Source organism: Trachurus trachurus (assembly GCF_905171665.1).
Source record: "Trachurus trachurus genome assembly, chromosome: 12".
Taxonomy (NCBI): Eukaryota; Metazoa; Chordata; class Actinopteri; order Carangiformes; family Carangidae; genus Trachurus; species Trachurus trachurus.
In genome coordinates, this window is record NC_139908.1 from 16,973,041 (window position 1) to 16,993,902 (window position 20,862).

At 40.3% G+C, this 20,862-nt stretch overlaps 3 protein-coding genes across 5 annotated transcripts in view; all 3 read left to right on the forward strand.

Annotated features, from left to right (window-relative positions):
- The first annotated feature begins 1,623 nt into the window (after window positions 1–1,623).
- ptgdsa (prostaglandin D2 synthase a) lies at window positions 1,624–4,754 on the forward strand. Of its 3 annotated transcripts, none has more exons than XM_083983237.1 (7): window positions 1,624–1,803; window positions 3,060–3,199; window positions 3,291–3,367; window positions 3,938–4,048; window positions 4,161–4,262; window positions 4,362–4,425; window positions 4,499–4,754. In XM_083983237.1, exons 1-6 carry the CDS (start codon window positions 1,711–1,713, stop codon window positions 4,388–4,390), a joined length of 552 nt encoding a protein of 183 aa, XP_083839363.1. In that variant the 5' UTR covers window positions 1,624–1,710; the 3' UTR covers window positions 4,391–4,425; window positions 4,499–4,754. The 3 variants fall into 3 exon arrangements, with proteins under 3 accessions (XP_083839363.1, XP_083839362.1, XP_083839361.1); XM_083983236.1 differs by having other exon boundaries at window positions 4,362–4,393; window positions 4,496–4,754; XM_083983235.1 differs by having other exon boundaries at window positions 1,625–1,803; window positions 4,362–4,393.
- Window positions 4,755–5,626: 872 nt separating this feature from the next.
- The window catches only part of LOC310994517 (protein AMBP-like), a 57,429-nt gene continuing 42,193 nt past the window's right edge, over window positions 5,627–20,862 (forward strand). The window contains exons 1-7 of the mRNA XM_083983234.1: window positions 5,627–5,888; window positions 6,311–6,456; window positions 6,558–6,634; window positions 6,811–6,930; window positions 7,028–7,129; window positions 7,411–7,460; window positions 7,564–7,728. Coding sequence (XP_083839360.1) covers window positions 5,766–5,888; window positions 6,311–6,456; window positions 6,558–6,634; window positions 6,811–6,930; window positions 7,028–7,129; window positions 7,411–7,460; window positions 7,564–7,581 — 636 coding nt within the window. The 5' untranslated portion in view covers window positions 5,627–5,765 and the 3' untranslated portion in view covers window positions 7,582–7,728. The remainder of the gene's footprint in view (window positions 5,889–6,310; window positions 6,457–6,557; window positions 6,635–6,810; window positions 6,931–7,027; window positions 7,130–7,410; window positions 7,461–7,563; window positions 7,729–20,862) is intronic.
- On the forward strand, window positions 9,050–12,882 carry LOC310994514 (protein AMBP-like). Its single transcript, XM_083983231.1, has 10 exons — window positions 9,050–9,289; window positions 9,935–10,077; window positions 10,455–10,528; window positions 10,623–10,739; window positions 11,003–11,104; window positions 11,246–11,304; window positions 11,420–11,504; window positions 11,608–11,775; window positions 12,339–12,512; window positions 12,697–12,882. The coding sequence occupies exons 1-10, from the start codon at window positions 9,053–9,055 to the stop codon at window positions 12,720–12,722; spliced, it is 1,185 nt and encodes a 394-aa protein (XP_083839357.1). The 5' UTR covers window positions 9,050–9,052; the 3' UTR covers window positions 12,723–12,882.

The following is a 20,862-nucleotide window of genomic DNA, read 5'->3' on the forward strand; positions in this document are numbered from 1 at the left end:
ACGTTTCTTGCTCTGGTTTTTTTTTTTTTTTTTTTTGCTTTTGCTTTTGCTTCTTTCTTTAATGGCACTTTTTTGTTTGTCTTTTTCTCCGGTCGTGGTCCTCAGGAACATCAAACTGTGCTAGAGAAGGAAACAAGTTTGTGCGTGTCTGCCTATGTGTGTGCAAGTGTGTGTGAAAGTTTTTTTTTTTTTTGTTATTATTATTTTATTGTCTCATTGCACAGGCGGCGGCTCTTAGCTTGTGCAGAGTGTGTAGGGGAGGTCTGTGAGGTGTGCTGTGTGTGTGAGACACACACACTGATGTCCTCTTTGTCCACTGAAGGTTAGCTGTATACATCATGCATTTCAAGAAAATGAGATAAAAGCAGCGCTGCAAATGGAAAAATCATTATTAATAAAAAAAACTATTTAAATTGTTCACTTGGGCTCTGATTGATTGTTGCTCCAAATCTCAGCTTAAACAGTTCATATTAAGCTTCCTGTAAGATCATTTCCAGGTGAAACTTCATATATGACTGGTCAAAACGTATTTGTGATGTCAAGATGAATTAAGGCTATTGCTGCTATTCAATTCGTTCCGTTTCAATTTCAGATCTGAGGTCATTCATTTACGCCTTGGCATTTACAGGAAAGCAAAGTTGAATTGAATCCGACGACGACCTCTGAGAGGCTCGACTGTGAGTTCTTGTATCCTGCAAACACACCTCCCTCCAAACCCACTTTAAACATCGATCGTACGTTCTGTATGTTCATTCACTCTCCTCACTGTTGGCCTATTTTTAACATTTGCACAGCCCACAACATCCATCACAGTTCACGGTCCCAATTTGAACAATCTCCCCAGCAAGACTCATAAATACAAAAACGATGAATCTCTTATTATTGTTGAGCTTTAATGGTTAACTGGTGTTTTGAGTAATATTTTTTTGTTGTTGTTTCCTGGAAAGAAGTCATTTTCTGTATGAGAACATGATTCTCACCAATGCAGTAATATTGAAATTCCAACCCCCCAAAAAGTTTCGAAATGAACCTGTAGATTTACTGTGAAAATGAGTCAGAGGTATCTCATGTTGCGACATGATTATAATCATAAACAGCGTTTTGTTCTTTAGCCAAGACTGAAACTGAAAGCTGCTATGTCTCATACATGTCTGTATCTGTTAGCACAGGTGGAAAAAACCTATTTTAGTACACACCTGAGGGACTTGTACTTTTTTCTATGACCTTGTTGCCTTTATACTTTTACATCGCAGTAAATTATGTGAATAATTCATCAGCCATTATCTGTTAGGGTCTTTAAAAGCATTAGGAGTCATATCAGATGTCTGGAAGCTTCTTCTTTCTGTGTATACGTGTCATTGTGGGATGAGTTCTTGTGAAACCAGTGTCAGCACCATATGAGCACCATATGAGCCTCAGCTGATGCTAATAAACCACATGCATGATATATTTCCTCTACCTATGGGAAGTGAAGTCTAAGTTTGGCTTGTTTTGGAGCAACACATCTTCAACACTTGGCCACTGTTCCCTGATGCTCGGCCATGATTGGCCGACAGGCAGGTGGGTGGATCGGGGAGAAAAACAAACATTGCCACAGGCTTTGCCACTCTGTACCTGTAGAATCTGTCGACTACCCACAGTTCACTTCAGGCTCCGGCCAGACAACCTCTCTCAACTTTTCAGCCCGTCTTCCTTTCTCCATCCGCAGCCATGAGGACGGTGGTCTCTGTTGTCATGGTGATGTTGTGCGCGGTGATGGCACAGGCGGACGTGAAGCCGCAGAGAGATTTCAACCTGCAGAGGGTAAGATGGACACACACACACACACTTTATGATGTTTGCTTTTAAACATTATTGTATGTTATGTCCTTGAAGGGGCTCGGATATCATTGTTTGTTTAGGTTTATTCCATATGTGAGGGAACACTGTGTACTGGTGTGTGTGTGTAGTCACAGTTTGAGAACAGCTTCTCAGTCGGTGACCCAAAACAAACAAGTATGGCTTTAAGTCCTGCCTCAGCGCTGACAGTCAAGTCACAAACTGTTATGATTAATAAATTTGTGAATCCTTGTTTTTCTGCTTTGGTCACACAGCAGAGGTTGAGAGAGGTCAGTCGGACATTTCCCATGGCGGATGTGCCATGAGAAATGTCTTGAAAAGGAACATCCTCACTTGCTTCCTGTGGGTGATTTGATAGGCAACTGGATTCATCCCAGAGACTTTTTCATAAATTCTTATGATGAGGTTTTGCTCCAGATTTATCAACCAGCCAATCAGGTGTGAGGACGAGACCTAACCTGAAATTCTGGCTATGATTGTCTCTCTTATTATCCAAGCCTGAAGCAGCTGTTAGGACATGCAGCAGCCAATAAGAAGTGCCCCCTCTGTCTTGCTCATGAAATTCAGGGATGTCCGACCAACATCTCCAGTCCCTCTTGTCTGTGTTTCAAGGGATCTATGTATAGATATGAGGACATTCTGTGGTTTACAGCCTGTATTTGCAACATGGTACCAGCACAGCTCTGTTATTTTCCCACTGGAGCTCTAAAAATGCATGAATCAGCTGTTCCATTAAGTACGACATTTTTACCATCAACCAATCTCACTTTTTTTTTAAAAAGTACAAACAATAATTAATTGATCCTTACTTATGTGTCTGAGTCATAGATTTTAGTTTTCATTCAGAAACTGTTAAAAGTGTAGCAGTGAGCCACACACCAATGCAGTGAGTAACATTTTCCTTCATTATGACGAACATGGGAGGAGAAGTTTATTTCAAATAGGTCCAACATAACATCGTCATGCTTCCTTAAATATTCAGCAGCACAACAAATCCACAGCTGAAAATAGTCCCTGCACATTAATCACTGTTCCAGAGAAACCTTAGCTGTTTTAAGAAGTGAAACTGTATATTTTGAAAGATTTAGGTTTTCAGTAGGAGTCAGTGGGTTTGAGTGGTGTAACCCGTGACTGATAGCAAGCTGCTGGTAAGAGTCAAATATGGGGTGAAACACTGAAAGACTTTCAATCTGTAAATGTGTGTTTGTGTTTGTGTTTAGTTTGCAGGGCGGTGGTACCGTGTGGGCCTGGCCTACGAATCTCCGAGCTTCGTCCCCTACAGAGACAAAGTGAAGGCCTCCATGGGCATCATCACCCCGCTGACAAACGGCAATGTCAACCTGACAATGTTCGACGCCACGTGAGTGTGTGTGACTGTGTGTGTGTGTGTGTGTGTGCAGAATAGTCCATTTGTACACACTACAACTATATGTTTCCTCTGTGTGCCTCAGACCTCTGGGCTGTCTGAGCAAACTGTACCAGTATGAGAAGACCAACGTCCCGGGACAGTTCACCTACTTCAGCTCACGTAAGTCCCACTTCTGGCCTGACTCAGCAGATTTCCCAAGAGGTGAATTTTTTTTTTCCTGATTTCACCCACAGAAACGGTGAAGATGAGAGACAGACAGAGCCATATTCAGTACGTTTTGTGACTCCACTCACAGTGTTTACATTGTAAATATTTGACTGGCAGCGGCTGAAATTCTCAATTACTCGGTGGTGAATTCGAGGAAACAGCCAGAGATGTGAATCATGTTATAATGCCTGATGAAGTCATGTGACTAAATGTAATGATGCATTTTGTTACATGCTGTGTGTGGGGTGTAAAAGCAGAGGTGAAGCTAAAGCTAAGTTAGTTTTCTCTGAGTTGTCTCTCTTTTTATACAAAATTCAAACAAACACTTACAACATGTAAGTGTTTTGTTATTTTCCTATAAATGTATTTAATATGTTTCTCTCTTTTATGTTTTTTTTCTGTTACTTCATTTTGTGCAGCATTTTTTGTGTATAGTAAATATTTATCGCAAATTTGGGGATTTTTTCATTTTCATTCACAGACGGTATTTTCTCAGTAAGTCTGTGTTGTGTTTTCTGTCAGGCCACAACATGGTGAAGGACATCACAGTGGTGGAGACAAACTACACTGACTACGCTCTGGTTCTCAAACACAAGGTGTTTCACAGAGAGTACACACAGGTGGCGCTTTACGGTGAGATACAGACACACACACACACACACACACACCTATATGTACGCAGACTTGTGTATTTTAGCTGCACACACACTCATATCAGTACTGTTCATGTGCCTCTTATTTGCAGGTCGCTCTCAAAGAGTCAGGAATGAAGTCATTCAGAAGTTTAAGGCCTTCGCCTTGTCCCGGGGCTTCTCCAGAGAGTCTATTCTGACTCCACCTCCAGCAGGTAAACTGGGACACAAATACATATATATAATGAAATAAATTAAATATAATGAACAAGACCGTTCCTAATTTTAATTTACACATTTCTCCTGTCCAACAGAGAACTGCCCTTCATCTGGATCTGGTTAATAGGTGGGTCAGTTTCTACAGGAATGAAAACCAAGGCAGGTTTATTAATGACAGATTCAGAGGTGTGTGACTCGTCTGTAGTTTGAATGTTCTTTTTTGTCCCAGTAGGTTCCCAGATGGATGTCAGTGTGTTCTGATGTGCTGCTCTAGCTCTGTGTGTTTCCCCGCATTTACTGCATAAGGACAGATATTTCTATATTAAAGCTACACAAATATGATAAAAAACAAATATTGTTATAAGGTAAATTATGAATGAGAAACCATCCACTTTTATGTAACTTTTCACTTCATTTTCATTGTCCTGCTGTATTAACATGGTCAGATAAATAAAATTTACATATAAATAAAATCAACCTTGCCATGATTACACTGCTTTTCCTTTGTGTCACCACGTATTTATCAAATAAAAGATTTTTCATAGTTGCAGCTGTTTTTTTTTTTTGTTTTTTTTATCTATTTACCTTCTTCTCTACCTTTTTGGACTATTTTTTATATAAAATATTTTACATGGTCAGGCACTTTTTTTTTTTTTTTTTTTTTACATTGAGTGAATTTAGATAGTTATACTTCATCCACCATTAGCTGACTTTATATAAAACTTTATATATTATTGGAAATTATTTGACTTTTTCAGAGTCCAAATGTGCACCACATTTTGGTGAAATGTAATCACGGGTAGCTACATTTATTCAAGTATTGTACATTTTCCAAAGGTAAATATTAACACATCAATTATTGTAGTCCAATAACATGATAGTCACAACTCTGAAAATGGCATCATGACTACTTAACTTTAAGTATATTTAGAGGTTACTAAGAAAGAAAGAAAAAAAATCTAATAAATTATTATTATCATCATGTCGTTCTTGTTATTATGTAAGTGAGAGTGAGACCTGTTCACTAATGAACACCAGGTGGCAGAGTTCACCACACATCTGTGTGTTTCTGCAGTTGAAGAGTTCAGAACAGTGTTTGCACACATGCACACACAAACAGTGCTAGGTAGTCGACTGTGTAACCAAATATCATACAACCTGTGAGACAACAACACTAATCTGTAAATCTTTTTCTCCCTTGTGTCACTGAGAGAGAGCAAACCTTTCTAGAAGAACTTACTCACCTGATGAGGCAGTTCAGCCTTTTGCCTGCTGACTATCAGCTGCTGAATTCTGTATTGATCGTTTGTTTGCTTTAGCCACAGATTCTGAAGTCCAGTGGCTCACTGTTGATCATTTGAACCAACAAACACACAACCCCTGCTCACGCTGTTGTGCCGCACAGACACACACACACAAGCAGATGAAAAAACAAACGTGTTTTAAGTGAACAGAACTTTGTTATTGTGCAAGTTTGACCCGGAAGCAGCAGACGGAGCATGATGCAGCGAGCAGTGAGTCTGGTTTCTCTGCTGGTCCTGGGCTCGGCCTGGACCCTCCATGGGGTCCACGTGCTCCCAGAAACTCTCAAACTCACACAGGAGAACTTTGATCTGGACCGGGTGAGTGGCTCACATTATTTCATTCATTTGTGAGACAAAGAACACTCTTTTTTGGTCATATCCCTCTGTCTTCCTTCCTCCCTTGTTGACTTAAATTGTAACTTATTTTGTTTAAACTAGTTTCTGTTATTTCTTTCCTAACCTACTAAATGCCACTTTTCTCTCTTCATATTTCAAATTTTGAACTAAAAATTCTATTATGCATTATTTAACAAGTCAAAACATTCTTCTCTTTGGGTCCCTTTAAACTTCTTCAAACATATTTCATCTCAAATTTCATTATTTTGTCGTAATAAATTGGATTAGACTTTATATTCTAAACAATAGCACTGTTCTTAACAGACTGGCCTATCATATGCTGATGCATTCTTTTATTCTAACTATTTCTAACATGCTGTAATAATCTGAATACATCTTTGCAGTTCATGGGGCGGTGGTATGAAATCGCCGTGGTTTCTAACTGTCCTCACTACATGAAGCGTAAGAGTGGTAACCCCGTCATTAGTTCACTGGACCTGCAACATGTTGCTGCTCAGACCAACTTCACAATGACGTCCACCCGTTACAGGTCAGACTCACACCCATGTCAGCACACACACACCTTCTGACATGTTAAAACCACTGTAACTTGTGCCATACATGTGTGTATCTGTGTGTGTGTGGATGTAGAAATGACTCCTGTGAGCAGAAGTCCACAGATCACGCTTTGACCTTCACTCCAGGACGATTCTTCCATCATCTTGCCAGTATGTTCCTCAGCTCTTTCTGATTGTATATTCTGTTCATACACTTCACACACTCACTAACAAGGTTTTAGTAATGTTCAAGTATTTCTAATTTTCCTCTCAGGCTTTATATCTACCACTAATGTGTAATTACAGATTTGTCATGTAACACATGGCCAACACTTTTCTTTCTGCAGGGTTTGGAGCAGACGTTGATTCCTATGTGGTTCAGACCAACTACGATGAGTATGCTATGATGCTTCTCCTGGGCGTAGAGAAACCATCGGGAACAGAATCGACCACAGCCAAGCTTTACAGTGGGTGACACTCCTCGAATCTATGATGATGAAGTGATAATTGATAAGAGATAAAATGTTGTATTTTCTGTGTGATTATAAATTCTGTCCTCTTCAGGTCGAACAGTGGATGTGACTCCTGCGGTGCTGGACAAATACAAAAACCTGGTGACTCAGCTTGGACTGAGTGAAGGTGAAATCATCATGAATCAGAACAAAGGTACAATCAATGTTTTTCTCTCTTGCACTTATTTTGTTTTTTCCCAGCAGGCTGTTTTTTTTTTTCCCCAACCCACATATTCGAACTTGTCATAGCAGGAAAAGCATAGATGAAGCAATTATATAACAAAAGCTGCATTCAGTTGTGGTGTGAGGGTGAGATTGCATTAAAGAATGTATTTAGTTTGAAACAGAGATTGTTTCTCAGAAATGTTCATCATGTTCTCAGAAATGTTCATCACCCCCCCCCCCCCCCCTCTTTCCATCTCACCATCCTCCCAGGCGAGTGTGTTCCAGGAGTTCCAGAGAAAGAGCCCACTGATCAGCCTCAGGTACATACCAGAAATGACTATTGCATACTGAAGCCACAGATCTGTGTCTGTAACAAGAATGAGCATTCACCAGCTGTCTGCGTCTTGTATTTCTATGATTCAGATTGCTGTTCCTATGTAGCTGAGGAGAAATGTGGACCCAGCTGTGGACTCTGGAAACATCTGACCCCATGAGAGTACAAATGGCCCTTTATTAGAAGACCAACGTTACATAAATTCTACTACAAATTTTCTTTTATTTGAAATATATATTTGATTAATACTGACTGTAAACTTATACAAGGTGGGGAAAGAGAGGTGCCCAGTGCAGCAGAGGTCCTCCGGTTGGATTGGGTCATGGTCAACAGCATGCCATTTCATAAGCAATTATTAGATGTACACACAGATACAAAATGTAAACAAAAACATATGATAAATACTTTTTTTCTCCTGTTTTATTATGTGAAATGCTAAAATGTAGATGTTTGGAAAATGTTAACTTACTGTGACACTGTACAAGGTGAGTGATCATTAAACAGTCATGTTGTCACACATTCAATGGAGAAAATAATTGTTTACTCAGTGTTGATTTCTGATTGTGTGTAATGTGTTTTTTTTCATATTCATGAAATGCTTCGTAAGTCCAAATGAATCTGTATTGATGTGATTGTCTGAGTGCATTTGTCCTTTCAGTTCCAGAGTAGGCTACATACTAAAACACGTATACTGCATTATTTGAAAATAGTACTGAGACATGTTTCACATTTTCCGAACATGGAATGTCATTTAATTTTGTAATTTATAAATTAATAAAAAAAATATATAGAAAAGGTATGCAAGGTACAATGCTTTCATAATTACTCATTTTTGCTTTTTAGCAACCAGTTTGTCTGCTGGATGATGTGTTGATATTTTGTCAGTGACTGTTTAGTGATTACTGATTATCTCTAAACGTAAGACATAATACTAAAATAAATGAGAGTATTCATCATTTTTGGTCCACTAGTTAGAAAGTTAACAATGTTATATACAAACTGACTAGCAGAAGCTCTAAAATAAGATCTCCTACCTTCAGAACTTGCTCAGTGGTCATTACATTTAGATTTTATTAAAGAAATTCAGTAAGAGGAGTGTTTACATCTGTGGGTGTATTACAAACATGGAACCACCGACATAAAATGGCATGTTCAATAAAACAGGGCTCAGATTGTAACCCACGCTTTACCCATTTGACCTCTTGTTTACATTTCCTAAAGCATTATGGGGGCTGGAGTTCCTAAAAGTAGAACTGGGTTGAGATATGGACCCTGCTCTGGAGATAAAACCACATACCTGTAGAATCTGACAGGATATTTTCTTATCCAATGTCCCATCCTGCAGAAGACATTTGCAATGTAAACTTCACACAGGATGAAAATATCAAGGCCAGCCATTTGTTACTCATTTGTATGTCAGATTGAGCCAGGTATTGATTTATTGATGTTTCCGAACCTCTGAAGTCCAATGTGTCACTGGTCAGCTGCCCAGACAAGTCAGAGCACAGAGAGAGAGACACAGACAAGCAGAACTTTGCTCTTTTAGTTGTTTGTTTTTTCCTCTGTGGGAGTGTGTACATGCAGGGGTCAATGTCCTGCTCCACCTTTGAAGAGCTGAGTGGGGTGAAGCCCTCTCCCGGGGTTCAGTGTCTCAGACTCAGGTCCCCTCAGAGACGAGTGAGCGGACAGGTTGATAGGATGCAGAAAGTGATTCTGGTTCCACTGCTGGTCCTGGGATGGACCTGGACCATCGAGGGGCTCCCTGTGCTCCCAGAACCGCTCTACCCCACACAGGAGAACTTTGAGCTGGACCGGGTGAGTCATGCAGTCCTGCAGTCATACACTTTGTTTTCATGTGTAGTAATCTGACACTTATGTCGTTAGATTGACAGTTGTGCAGGAATAAGATGCAACTGGTGTTTGTTTGGAATAAGTCAGGACAAATCAGTTTCAATCATAGTCTAAGTAAAAGTCAAAAATAAGTAAAGTAAGTAAGCAATTCATAATAAGTTAATGAATACATGTAAGATTTTGTCTTGTGTGTCACTATTACAAAATTATTATTTTTTCCTATATCTGATGTAAATTGAACAGTGCTGTTTGCAGTGCAGTAAAAGAAAAGAAATAAATAATATGTATAAATAAATGTATAAATAATAAAATAATTGCAAAAATATTTCAACATCTCTAGATTTTTAAAAAATTAATGTTATTTATGCTCATAATTCACAATTATTCAATTTCAACTGAATATGCTTAGTTCTCTGAAAACTATCATTTTACAAAATTGTGTGTGTGTGTGTGTGTGTGTGTGTGTGTGTGTGTGTGTGTGTGTGTGTGTGTGTGTGTGTGTGTGTGTGTGTGATATACTGAACAAGCAACACTGTACCTAATATTTGAGTAAAGTCTTATGTGAGTCATGTTAGGTGACTGGACACCATATTGTGGCTTCTCTTCCAGTTTTTGGGAACTTGGCATGATGTTGCCTTGGCGAGTTCATGTCCCTATATGCAGCGTCACAAAGGCGAGATGGCCATTGGTAAACTGGTTCTGCAGAAAAGCACCAGCGAAGATAAACTGACAGCGACCAAAATTGGACTCAGGTTTGTAAGAAGTCGAAGTACGATGGAGACACAGAGTTTTTTCAAGGCTGTAGCCATAAAAAACTTCCATGCAATTATTGCTAAAGAGAATTTTGTATTTTTAAAGCACTTATTATAAATGTTTTTTTTTAAATGTTAAGAGATTAATGTAAGTATATAATATAAAATTCTGCACAGACTGATCTAAAATACTATCAGTCAGAATTTCAGCAGTTTGTCAAGATTACATCACAACCTCTCATCAATCAAACAGTCAACAATGTAAAATACAAGTTGAGCATGATCACATCTCATATTTTACACTGATTTAGTTGAGCTTTAGCCAGATACATTATACAAAACCTAAAAGTGTGTGTGACGTGTATGTGTGTGTGCAGACATGGAACCTGCAGGGAGTACTCTGGGGAATATGAAATGACCGACATCCCAGGACGGTTCCTCTACCTTTCCAGTACGTATCCCTCTGTGTGCCCTTGTACTGATGATGCAGCTCGTCCTGCTGCTGCTGCGACTCCTTCACTGTCCCTGTGCTCTCCTTCCCACAGAGTACGGCTCAGAAGTGGACTCCTACGTGGTTCACACAAACTACGACGAGTATGCGATAATGATAATGAGCAAACAGAAGTCATCAGGGGAGAAGAGCACCTCACTGAAGCTTTACAGTGAGTTTTCCTGTTGTTTTATTCTGAAAAACAATATTGACTGATGATCTGCTGAATAAAATACAAAACAAAATCCAACCAGCATTTTGTATTTCAGTTGTCATTATAATTTGTTTTAATTTAATTAAGTCTTTTTCCCAACTGCCCTGATTTATTGTAAGTGGGACAATATGAAAATAAATATGAAACTTAAATTCTGACTGATTATATTTTAAAACAAATTGGGGGGAAAAAAAACATTTAGGGTTTAATGTCCTCCTCAGGTCGCACTATGTCTGTGAGAGCCTCTCTGCTGGAGGACTTCAAAACACTGGTCGCACAAGAGGGAATGGGCAATGCCACTATTGTCATCAAGCAGGATAAAGGTACAATACACATACACCAGTACTCCTCTCTCTGTATAAAACATTAAGGTGATGTTTGAATGAGGTGAAACACTGGATGACTCATTAAGACGACTGAGGAAGTCAAAAGAGTCTCACTGTTTTCTCTGGATTTCTGTGCAGGTGAGTGTGTTCCCGGAGAGGAGGTGGAGCAACCACCACCAGCTCAGCCTGAGCCTCAGGTACGGAAAACGCTTAATTCTTAACTCTTAAATAAAATAGTTTTCAAATTTGAAATGACAATATCAAGGAGAACGTGTGGCTTCATATCTCTGACTGTCAGTCTGTGCGATGCAGCGGGTGAGGAGAGACGTGGTGCCTGCCCTGATGGTTGCAGATGAAGGGGGATCTGGGGATTTCCCTGTTGAATACAATGATACCGGTAGGAAGACCACCAACGATACATGTAGTGTTTCATATTCATGGGTTGATTCTGATGTTCTGATTCTGTAAACTTTGTTTTATACCCCACCTCCCCTCTGCAGAGGCCTGTGAAGCAGCACCAGACACCGGACCATGCTTTGGGTTGCACCAGCGTTACTACTACAACGCCTCCTCAATGAGCTGCCAGCAGTTTAAGTACGGAGGCTGCATGGGCAACCAGAACAACTATGAGACTGAGAGAGACTGTCTGCAGAAATGTCGCACCGAGGGTGAGGACTGAAACACAAAATACAATTCCTAGGATAATTGGGAAATTGGTCACATCAATATGACATGTTTGGTTTAGTTTAGTTTAGTTTAGTTGTTTCATTCATTGAAACAAAGAACATAAAACTGTTCAATACAAAATAATAATAATAATAATATTTATAATAACTCCTGAATGAAAGGGGGCAGAAAGAAGGGAACTTATATTCTTTACCCCTTTTTCCAAGAAATCCTTTCACAAATTAGATAATATGTATCAAAGCAAAAACGAAAAAGAAGAAAATAGAATAGCATAAATGAAAATAATGGCTACTCATCATCCTAGTAAATTCCTAGGCCTGCAACATTTTTTATATTATCTGTGAACTTCTATTTTTGAAACTATATACATACCTAGCCACATTTATACATATGCAGACATACATTACCCATATATATTTATACATACATCAAAAAACACTGCATGTCATGATACTCATGTGTGGGGTGAAAGAAAAATATGTGTTTATTAAACATGCAAAACATCAGCACTGCTCTGTCTCTGTCTGTGTCTGTGTCTCTCCAGCTGTGTGCCGTCTCCCAATGGCGGCCGAGCCCTGCACAGGTCAGCCCTCTATCTGGGCCTTCGACTCCACCATTGGCCGGTGCGTCCCCTACAAACAGGGCTTCTGCCAGACCAACTCCAACAAGTTCTACACCAAGGCTGAGTGTGAGGAGTACTGCGGCGTGGTTAAAGATGGTGAGACGACAGAGAACAGCAGCAGACACAGACACGTCTCGACAGCCCGGCCCATGAAAAAACCCACAGCATCAGTTTGAGCAAGAGAGATCAACACACTGACATAACTCCTGATACCACAGAGAAAACTTGGTTAAACTGCCTCCACCCACAAATGATTTACTTTCCCTTTGCTCTTTCACAGACGGAGATCTCTTGCACGCAAACTGAGTGACACTGGGCTGCTCGTCTTAACTCATTTTGCACCAGTGCAGCATGAACCAACATGACAGAAGGAGCACAGTAAAAAAAACAAAAAAAACATGACTTCATCTCAGAGCATGAGATGTTACATCACAACAATTCAGCAATAAAACAAGTCATAACTCTGGCCTGTGTTTGTTATTATTCATTGGTACTACTGCTGATGTGGTTGTTCAGGAAATCGTAATTCTATTGATAGGCTATAATGGGAAGGATTTTTAAAAAATAAGTCATTTTCACATTGAAAATACCAGCTATACACTGTCCCTATGATCTTGTTATAGACTGACACTCAATCTTTATTAAAGTGAATCACTGAGGGCTGTAGGCTGAATGTAAAAGAAACCCGCCTCCCCGGCTCAAGCTGGTGACCAGCTACCAGTTGGATTTTTCCAGCAGGGCTAACCTGTTTGGATCCATCAAATTGTCTTAATTGGAAAAGGACCCCTGCATGTTTAAACAACATAAGGGTTTATTACCCTTATATTTCATATGGGTTCATACACTAATGTTTTGTTTGCCAGAAAATGCGTTCACGTAAAGCAGTTGAAATGTGTTTGTACATTCAAACATAGAAAGAATATGACAGGACTGTTTGTGGATCAAAGAAGAGGGAAGAGCACGCACACTCAAAAGAAGAAAAAAAAGTCTGGAGGTACAAACAATTTAAAAAGAACAAAAAGCCAGCAACACTCGGTGTCCTTCTAATATCTTTAATGCCTCACTGGTACAGGCAACTCACACAAACCGAAGACTGACCGTCGAAACCGGTTTGTGTGAGTTGCCTGTACCAGTGAGGCATTAAAGATATTAGAAGGACACCGAGTGTTGCTGGCTTTTTGTTCTTTTTAGGACTATTTGTGGAGCCAGATCTCGTGGCCAGGTTTACAGAATGAATACAGACTCAAACTGTAACTATACTCAGTTGTACTTGCTGAAGATGCTACATTGCACTGGTTTTACAATTGTGCCAAAGTAAAGGTAAAAAAGCAATGTGTATTGTGTTAATTAAAGGTGTTTTCATGTTATTGCCCAAACAACAAGAACATTTTTTCCAACGGTGGCCCTGAGAGCTCGACACAGGGCAACGAAAGAAAACACATGCAAAGACAAAAATGCACAACAAATCTGGGAGGGGGGGGGGCTCACAATGTAACAGAAGTGTTTTTGAGGACCCAAAAAAGTGTTGGACCCAGAAGTTACAATGCATTTATGTATTTGCAGGTGAATCTTTTTTGTGTTTGTGTCTTTGTGTGTGTTTTTACGTTGCTGTGCACTGAGCTCTTAGGGCCAGAGCTGTAGTTTCCCATTTAAAAACTTTTTTTTAGAAGAAACTCAGTTGAAATACAACTTTTAATTTACATATATTCAGTCATTGTGCAGTTATTATTTCTCCACATTGTGAACAGTTCCCTGCTTTCTCTGTATTCTGAGGCCTATTGATTTCCTATGTGTAGTCATAACCAGTTGGGGGCGATATTTCTCCATATAAGGGGTTTTCATGTCATGTATTTGACACAATTTCACACATATTTCTACAGTAAAGACACAAACAGTACACAACAGAAGGTCCCTCATTCCTGTGTCATTACGGCTTCACCATCTATTGTAACTGTCTCCTCGCTGTTTGTTTTTCTACAGCAAATGAGTCATTCAGTGCTGAAAAATCACCACATAACCTCCACACTTTTTGCTCTCTCTCTCTCTCTCACACACACACACACACACACACACACACACACACACACACACACTCTTACTCTCTCTCTCTCTCTCTCCTGCGAAGGAGCCAGGCTTCCTGCTCTTAGTTCCCAGAGTTCCCGGCTGCTGGCAGTAGAATGCTGGGAATATCCGGAGAGGAAAGGGAAGTGACATCACAGCGGTGACCTTCCGTACCAGGCCATATCACCTGGTGCTGCCGGGAGGAGAGCTACCAAACAAGTGCAAACACACACACACACTCACACTCACACACACTCATACACATACACACTCATGCATACACGGATAATCGGAGACATCAGAGGTGTTTTTAGCACTCACATTCACTTTGAGCAGCTTATTGACACAGTGGGACCCCTCCGTTTGCCCTCAGGAGAAAAAAGAGAGTGAGAGAGGAGGAAAAAAAGTTTTAGCAAGGTTCCCACGAAGAGAGAGAGGAAGCGATAACTTCAATTGGCCATGCACAAAACTTTCCAGTACCTTTGCATAGAGAGGCTGAGCTAACCGCACATTTGACAGGAAAATTCCCACCACACTTCAGTGGGTTCATCACCTCGACTTGACAACAAACATATTGTCTCTCTGAGCAGATGTGTTTTTCTTGCTGACTGATCATCTGTGTTGGTCAGTATTACTCATTTTCATTACACTAATTGCAGTGAGATCGATGACAGCGTATGGTGCATTGAAAGCATTTTTTGGACTTCTGGGTAACTTGACTAATAACAAGTTTAAAGGCAAGGGGAAGAGGGAAGAGAGGAGAGGGTTTTATTTTATGATTCAAGACAATTAGCATGAAACGAGGTCCCACTCCTCCCTGTCTCACAACACTCCCTCTACTGTCCGTACAAAGCTGAAGTAAGCAGGATCCAACTGAGGCCGGAGCTTCACCAACTATTTTACAGTAATACACGCTTGGGGTCAGCACAGCCCATACCTTTGGATTGTTTGAATCAGCAGTAGCAAATATGAGAAGACACAGGATAATCAACTCATGACTGTCAGCCACAAGCTAGAAAAACCACATGACAATGTTACCAAAAAAACAAAAAAAAAAACAACCAGCAAACAACCCGAAAGACAGAGACTTACTCTGGCCACAATATCAAAATCCACACGGCCGACTCTCGTGCCCTGCCGACTGGCCCACAGCAAGCCGCCTCCTCCAGCTGTTATACCCACCCAGGCTCCTGACTGGTAGTCTGACCCAGGTTACCTGCTGGAGGGGTGATATAGTGGACATTTTATTTTTCTATTATGTAGTGTCCAATAATTAAACCAACACAATAGTAAGTTCCGCTCTTTGTCACATTTCAGAGCTCAACAAAAACTGATTTCCCTTATTAAAGCAGAAGTAAGCGATCCGGTCGTTTTGGCTACTTCTGGTCAGCTGATGGAGTTAGCAGCCCCTGCCCTCGTCATGGATCTATTGGTCCTCGTCCCTACGTCACCACATTCACGCGCATCCCCTGGCTGCACACACAGCCCTTCATGCCGTTCTCTCTCCTCATTGGATAAAGGTTGTAGGATACAAGGAAGTTTACAAGACGTTTTCTCCTCGGCTTACAGCAGAGCAGAGTGACTGACAGACCCGTGTTTCGGACCAAACACTCTATGTAAGTGATTGCTGTTGGAAGATATAACAATTTAAGACTTACATTATGTAACACAAACATTCCGCTTACTTCTGCTTTAACCTCTTCGATGGATCATTTCAATACTTGTTCATAATGTTATAATTTTTCTGTTAATCATCTCACAACCACTCAGATATATCCCATGATCCTTCAGAGGAGCTGGACCCTCCAGGTGCTGACCACTGGATTACTAGTTAAAACCTGCTTTATCTCAACCAACACAACTACTACTACTGCTACTACTACTACTACTACTATGAATGCACTGACATACATCTCATACATACAGGATATTTTCATGCAGAACAAATACTTTTACCTTTACAGTAATACTTTTAGTAAATGATATTGCCTCTGCCCAGAGAGCCTCAGGAGTAAACTGACATCTCTTTCACTGAACAAAGTGAAGCAGATGACAATACACACAGGTTGCACACAGATGGGAGCTGGACGTACACACAATGAACATATGGCCTGTAGTGAGATATTTACTGAGTTTGGAGAGTGTGGTAGAGGTTACATTCTTTAGGAGCAAAGTGCTGGAAAACATATATACAAACCCACATGCTTGTTCAAACACAGACGCACAAAGACACATGTATACAACAAATGATTTACAGAGAGAATATGTGAGTCCGAAGAGCAGGGCGGACAGAAAAATGCACAGAAGCCACAGTGGTGTGATTTACAAAATGAAAGAGAGGAAAGGATAGAGGCAAAGAGAGGGAGAGAGGGATGAGAGAGGTAAGCTGAGAAATGCAGAAGTCCCTTCATCAAAATCAGTAAGGGGTAATGAACAGAGATGGGGTGAGGTAGAAAGGAAGGAGGGAGGGAGGGAGGGAGGGAGGAGGGTGTAAGGGAGAGAGTGTGTGGTGGAGACGTCATTATGCAGGATGACAAAAGAAGACTGGATTCTCTGGTCAGCTGCTGCTACTGCTGCCACTAACTATTGTCCTGCCAACACAGGACCCCCTCCTCACACACACACACACACACACACACACACACACACACACACACACACACACAAAGACACACATTACTCTCTCATCTTGTGCTGGACATCACTTTCTTTCCTTCTTCAAGTTCAACTCTGATTACATGGACGACCAACTGGCAGGCCCCCAACATTTAAAAACCTCATGAGCCCCCTCCCCTTAAACCCCAGCTGTGTCATCTGGGTCTTTTCAGCAAATCTGAAATCTGAACAAACTGACGTTTGCTGCAAAAACAGAGAAAATCTGCAAAGAACTTCAGGCTTGGGGAAAGAAGTCAGGGGTATTACGCATACAAAAAATGTTGTTTCGCTGCACAAGGTAAACCTTAAATGTTAATGGGAAAGCATAATGTTGACAGCTTCTAATTACTCAACACTTATTTCATTATGAAGTTATTACTGTAATTGTTTGTTTGCTTATGATTTATTTGTCATTTTCAGCATCAGTCTATCTCACTAAATTATGCTCCTTCGCTACAAAGCTACATGGACTTCCTTATAGACTTATAAACTTATCGAATCAATAATGAGGAGTACAGAATTTATATTATTATAGTATTTATTTTCATGGAATCAGTTTCTACACATTTACTGTTGTATTGTAACAGCTGTCCATTTAATGATAGCACTTTTTTAGAGGCAAAAAATAAATAAATAAATACAGGCATTATAAGGCGTATGTATATACTAAACATATTGTTTAAGACACTTGGACTATAAGGAGATATTTTCTATGTAAAATCCAGACAACAAAACAAGCAGAACAAAAACAGTTTTATTATGTATATGAGGTTGATAAATAAGTTATGCAATGGCATGAAATAAAAGAAAGTGAATTTGGCAGCTCTTCATACTCCTGTGGAAAATCTTACTGTTCCTTTATCTTTAACTCATCGCGAGGAACGCCCCAGCATTTCTACATCCACCAATTAGCAGTTTGGTAACATTAAAAACCACAAACTATGACACACGACCATTTGATAACTCATTATTTCACTGGATGGTTGATTATCAATAGGTTTCTCACACTATGAATGTGAACTCGTAAAAAGTTGTTATAAAGTTTGCAAGTGGTACTTTTATATAACACAAGAATAACTGTAATGAATGGAGAATGCTTGGTTCAAGTATGTGAAAAAAAGCTGTTAGTAATTAGTTGTTTTCCACCTGTGGAGAAGTTTTATTGTTTTTAAAGAAGGATGGAGGATAGGAGAGGAGGAGGCAATAAATCCAGCCACCTAATAGAAGCAGCTATGAATGAAGCCCCTTTCTTCCCTTTGTGTGTGTGGTGTGTATGTATGCGCCTCACGTAGCCGCTAAAGGTGCTGAGCTCTGCATTATCATTTATCTACCTCCCTATGTGTGTGTGTGTGTGTGTGTTTTCAGTGATGTCAGAGTGTGCAGGGTTTATCAGAATGTGTTTATACACCGCAAGTGTGTGTGGTCATAAATGTTTTCCTCTGTGTGTCTTAAACTTTGCCAATCCAGACCACATGACCCTTGACCAAGTGACCTCAAGAATATTCAACCCTCCACTGTCTCTCTGCACAGTGTGCGATGCTCCGGCTCATTCTTCTTTAACTGACCTCTCTTTGACTCACACACACACACACACACACACACACACACACACACACACACACACACACAGAGGGTATATATGACCACTCAGTGACACTCGCAGACAGACAGACACAATAGGAGACCCAGCACATTCCTTTCCCCAGGTGGTATAAAAGACACAGCCAGATCAATGGCTTAATGGGCTCCAAACCAATGGCCGACGATCATTAACCCCCGACGAGTGTGAATTCCTCAAACCCTCAGCCAGACTATTGTGTGAGCACTTTGTGTTCGTACACAGACTTTAGTGTGAGGAGGCTTTTTTTCCCTGTTGTGTGGAGCTGGTTAACTGCTGGAGCAGAGGTCTAAGTGAGACGGTGAGCCGAAACATGTGCTCTCTTGACCTCTGTAAACTATGGACATTGATGGACAAAATGGACATCATTAACATGTGCAAAAAAAAAGGAGGGTAGGGGGGGATAAACAGAAAGGCTTTAACTTTGTCTTGAAGAGAAAAAAAAGTTACGAGGACTCTGAGACTAATGACATTTTATCAATCACAGAGCACTTCCATCTGACTACAGCTGAGGAGTAGCTCTTTTTTTCTCCTTCGTTTAAAAAACACTGGGAGTAAAGGACAAATCAAACAGAATCAGTATTTGCATTGACAGTATGGCATCAAACTCCTGCAAGAAAACTCTATTACAGTAAGAAAGGTTTAAAGAGAAATCTATAGGACTCAGACTCTTCCTTGTGTCTGAGCGATGTTTCCTTCCACCAGATCACCTCTCCTCCTCCTCCTCCTCCTCCTCCTCCCCTAACCGCTCCCCGATTCAGCAGGAGCTCCTCATCCCCCAATACTCCATCCCTCTTTCTCCTCCAGGCCTCCACTCCTATTCCACTGGGTCCCTGCAGCAGTGTGTATGTATGTGTGAGTGTGTGTGTGTGTGTGTGTCTGTGTGTCTGTGTGTGAGTGTGGAGGGCTCGTGGTGGGAGGACAATGGGCAGTAAGGGGGCTGGCTGAATAGGACCATTGAGTCTGCTCAGCCAAACAGAAAAGCATCTCCCATCTCACTTCAAAACCCACAGTTTCACTCTGTACAACCAGGCCTTTATTCTCCATAATTACTCCTTGACACACACGTATACACACATGCACACACACACACACACACACACACACACACACACACATGCACACACACACAGATACATGCATAAAATATTCTATATTAAATGACATATTGCGCTAATTGCAAAAAATATCTCTTGACACATAAACTGTCAAGAGTCAAATTGTTACAGCAGCTGAACCTGAAAGTGAACACACAGAGAAATCATATAAATACAACAACTATGAGATTACACTGTATGTCTCCAGAGCTCTTTTACTCTATATTTTTGATGAGACGATGACCAATAGAGTTATTGATAACTTGTGTGTAGGTCTCAATGAAGAACACTGACTGGAGGCTTTAAAGTACATTTTTTATTTCTCATTCATTATTGCTGACGACCACAACAAGCCACTCCTGCATCATATACAGTGAGGAATGCTGCTAAATATGCCTTGATCATGATAGTAGATAAAAACAGGGAAGGAGCACTGCTGAAATATTTTTAACTGCAGGTTCAGTTTAGTTTAAAGCCGTTAATGCTGTCTCCTATGAGCATTTCAGCAGACTGTCACATTGTTGCTGTTGTTGTTGTTGTTGTTTTTGTCCCCAGTGCGTTATGTTCCCTATATGCAAACTGTCTGGACTTCAGCCAGAGAACAGTATGTACAGCTCTAATCAGCTCAAGTCTGACCACTTCCATGTGATGTTGAAAATCCAGCAGTGGTGTGCGCACTGCGCAGCATCACGTAATGTACAAAAATAATGACTCTGATGAAAACTGTTGCACAGAAATATTTCAAAAACCACTAAAGTCATTAAGGGACAGGGTTTGATTTGATGTCTGTTGCAAGATTAGTAGTTGCTCAACATTTTTCGGTTGTTTGCTTTCCGTTGTTTTCTAGTCAGTGGAATCAATGGAACAATTTCCATATTTTTGACTTTATAAAACACCTTGTAGTAATCGTTTATTTTTCTAAACAGCTGATCCTGACACCAGCATAAACTAGTCAGCTGTGTGTATGTAGGGTAATCAGATAAAAACTGTGATCAATAACCAGTAACCAGTGATT

Bases quoted from the DNA above. Each gene is read 5' to 3' on its own strand.
- ptgdsa (XM_083983237.1), top strand. From the start codon at position 1,711: ATGAGGACGGTGGTCTCTGTTGTCATGGTGATGTTGTGCGCGGTGATG. The intron at 3,368-3,937 runs GTAAGTCCCACT...GTTTTCTGTCAG, and splicing joins GTTCACCTACTTCAGCTCAC to GCCACAACATGGTGAAGGAC. The intron at 4,263-4,361 runs GTAAACTGGGAC...CCTGTCCAACAG, and splicing joins TCTGACTCCACCTCCAGCAG to AGAACTGCCCTTCATCTGGA.
- LOC310994514 (XM_083983231.1), top strand. From the start codon at position 9,053: ATGCAGGGGTCAATGTCCTGCTCCACCTTTGAAGAGCTGAGTGGGGTG. The intron at 10,529-10,622 runs GTACGTATCCCT...TCCTTCCCACAG, and splicing joins ACGGTTCCTCTACCTTTCCA to AGTACGGCTCAGAAGTGGAC. The intron at 11,105-11,245 runs GTACAATACACA...ATTTCTGTGCAG, and splicing joins TGTCATCAAGCAGGATAAAG to GTGAGTGTGTTCCCGGAGAG.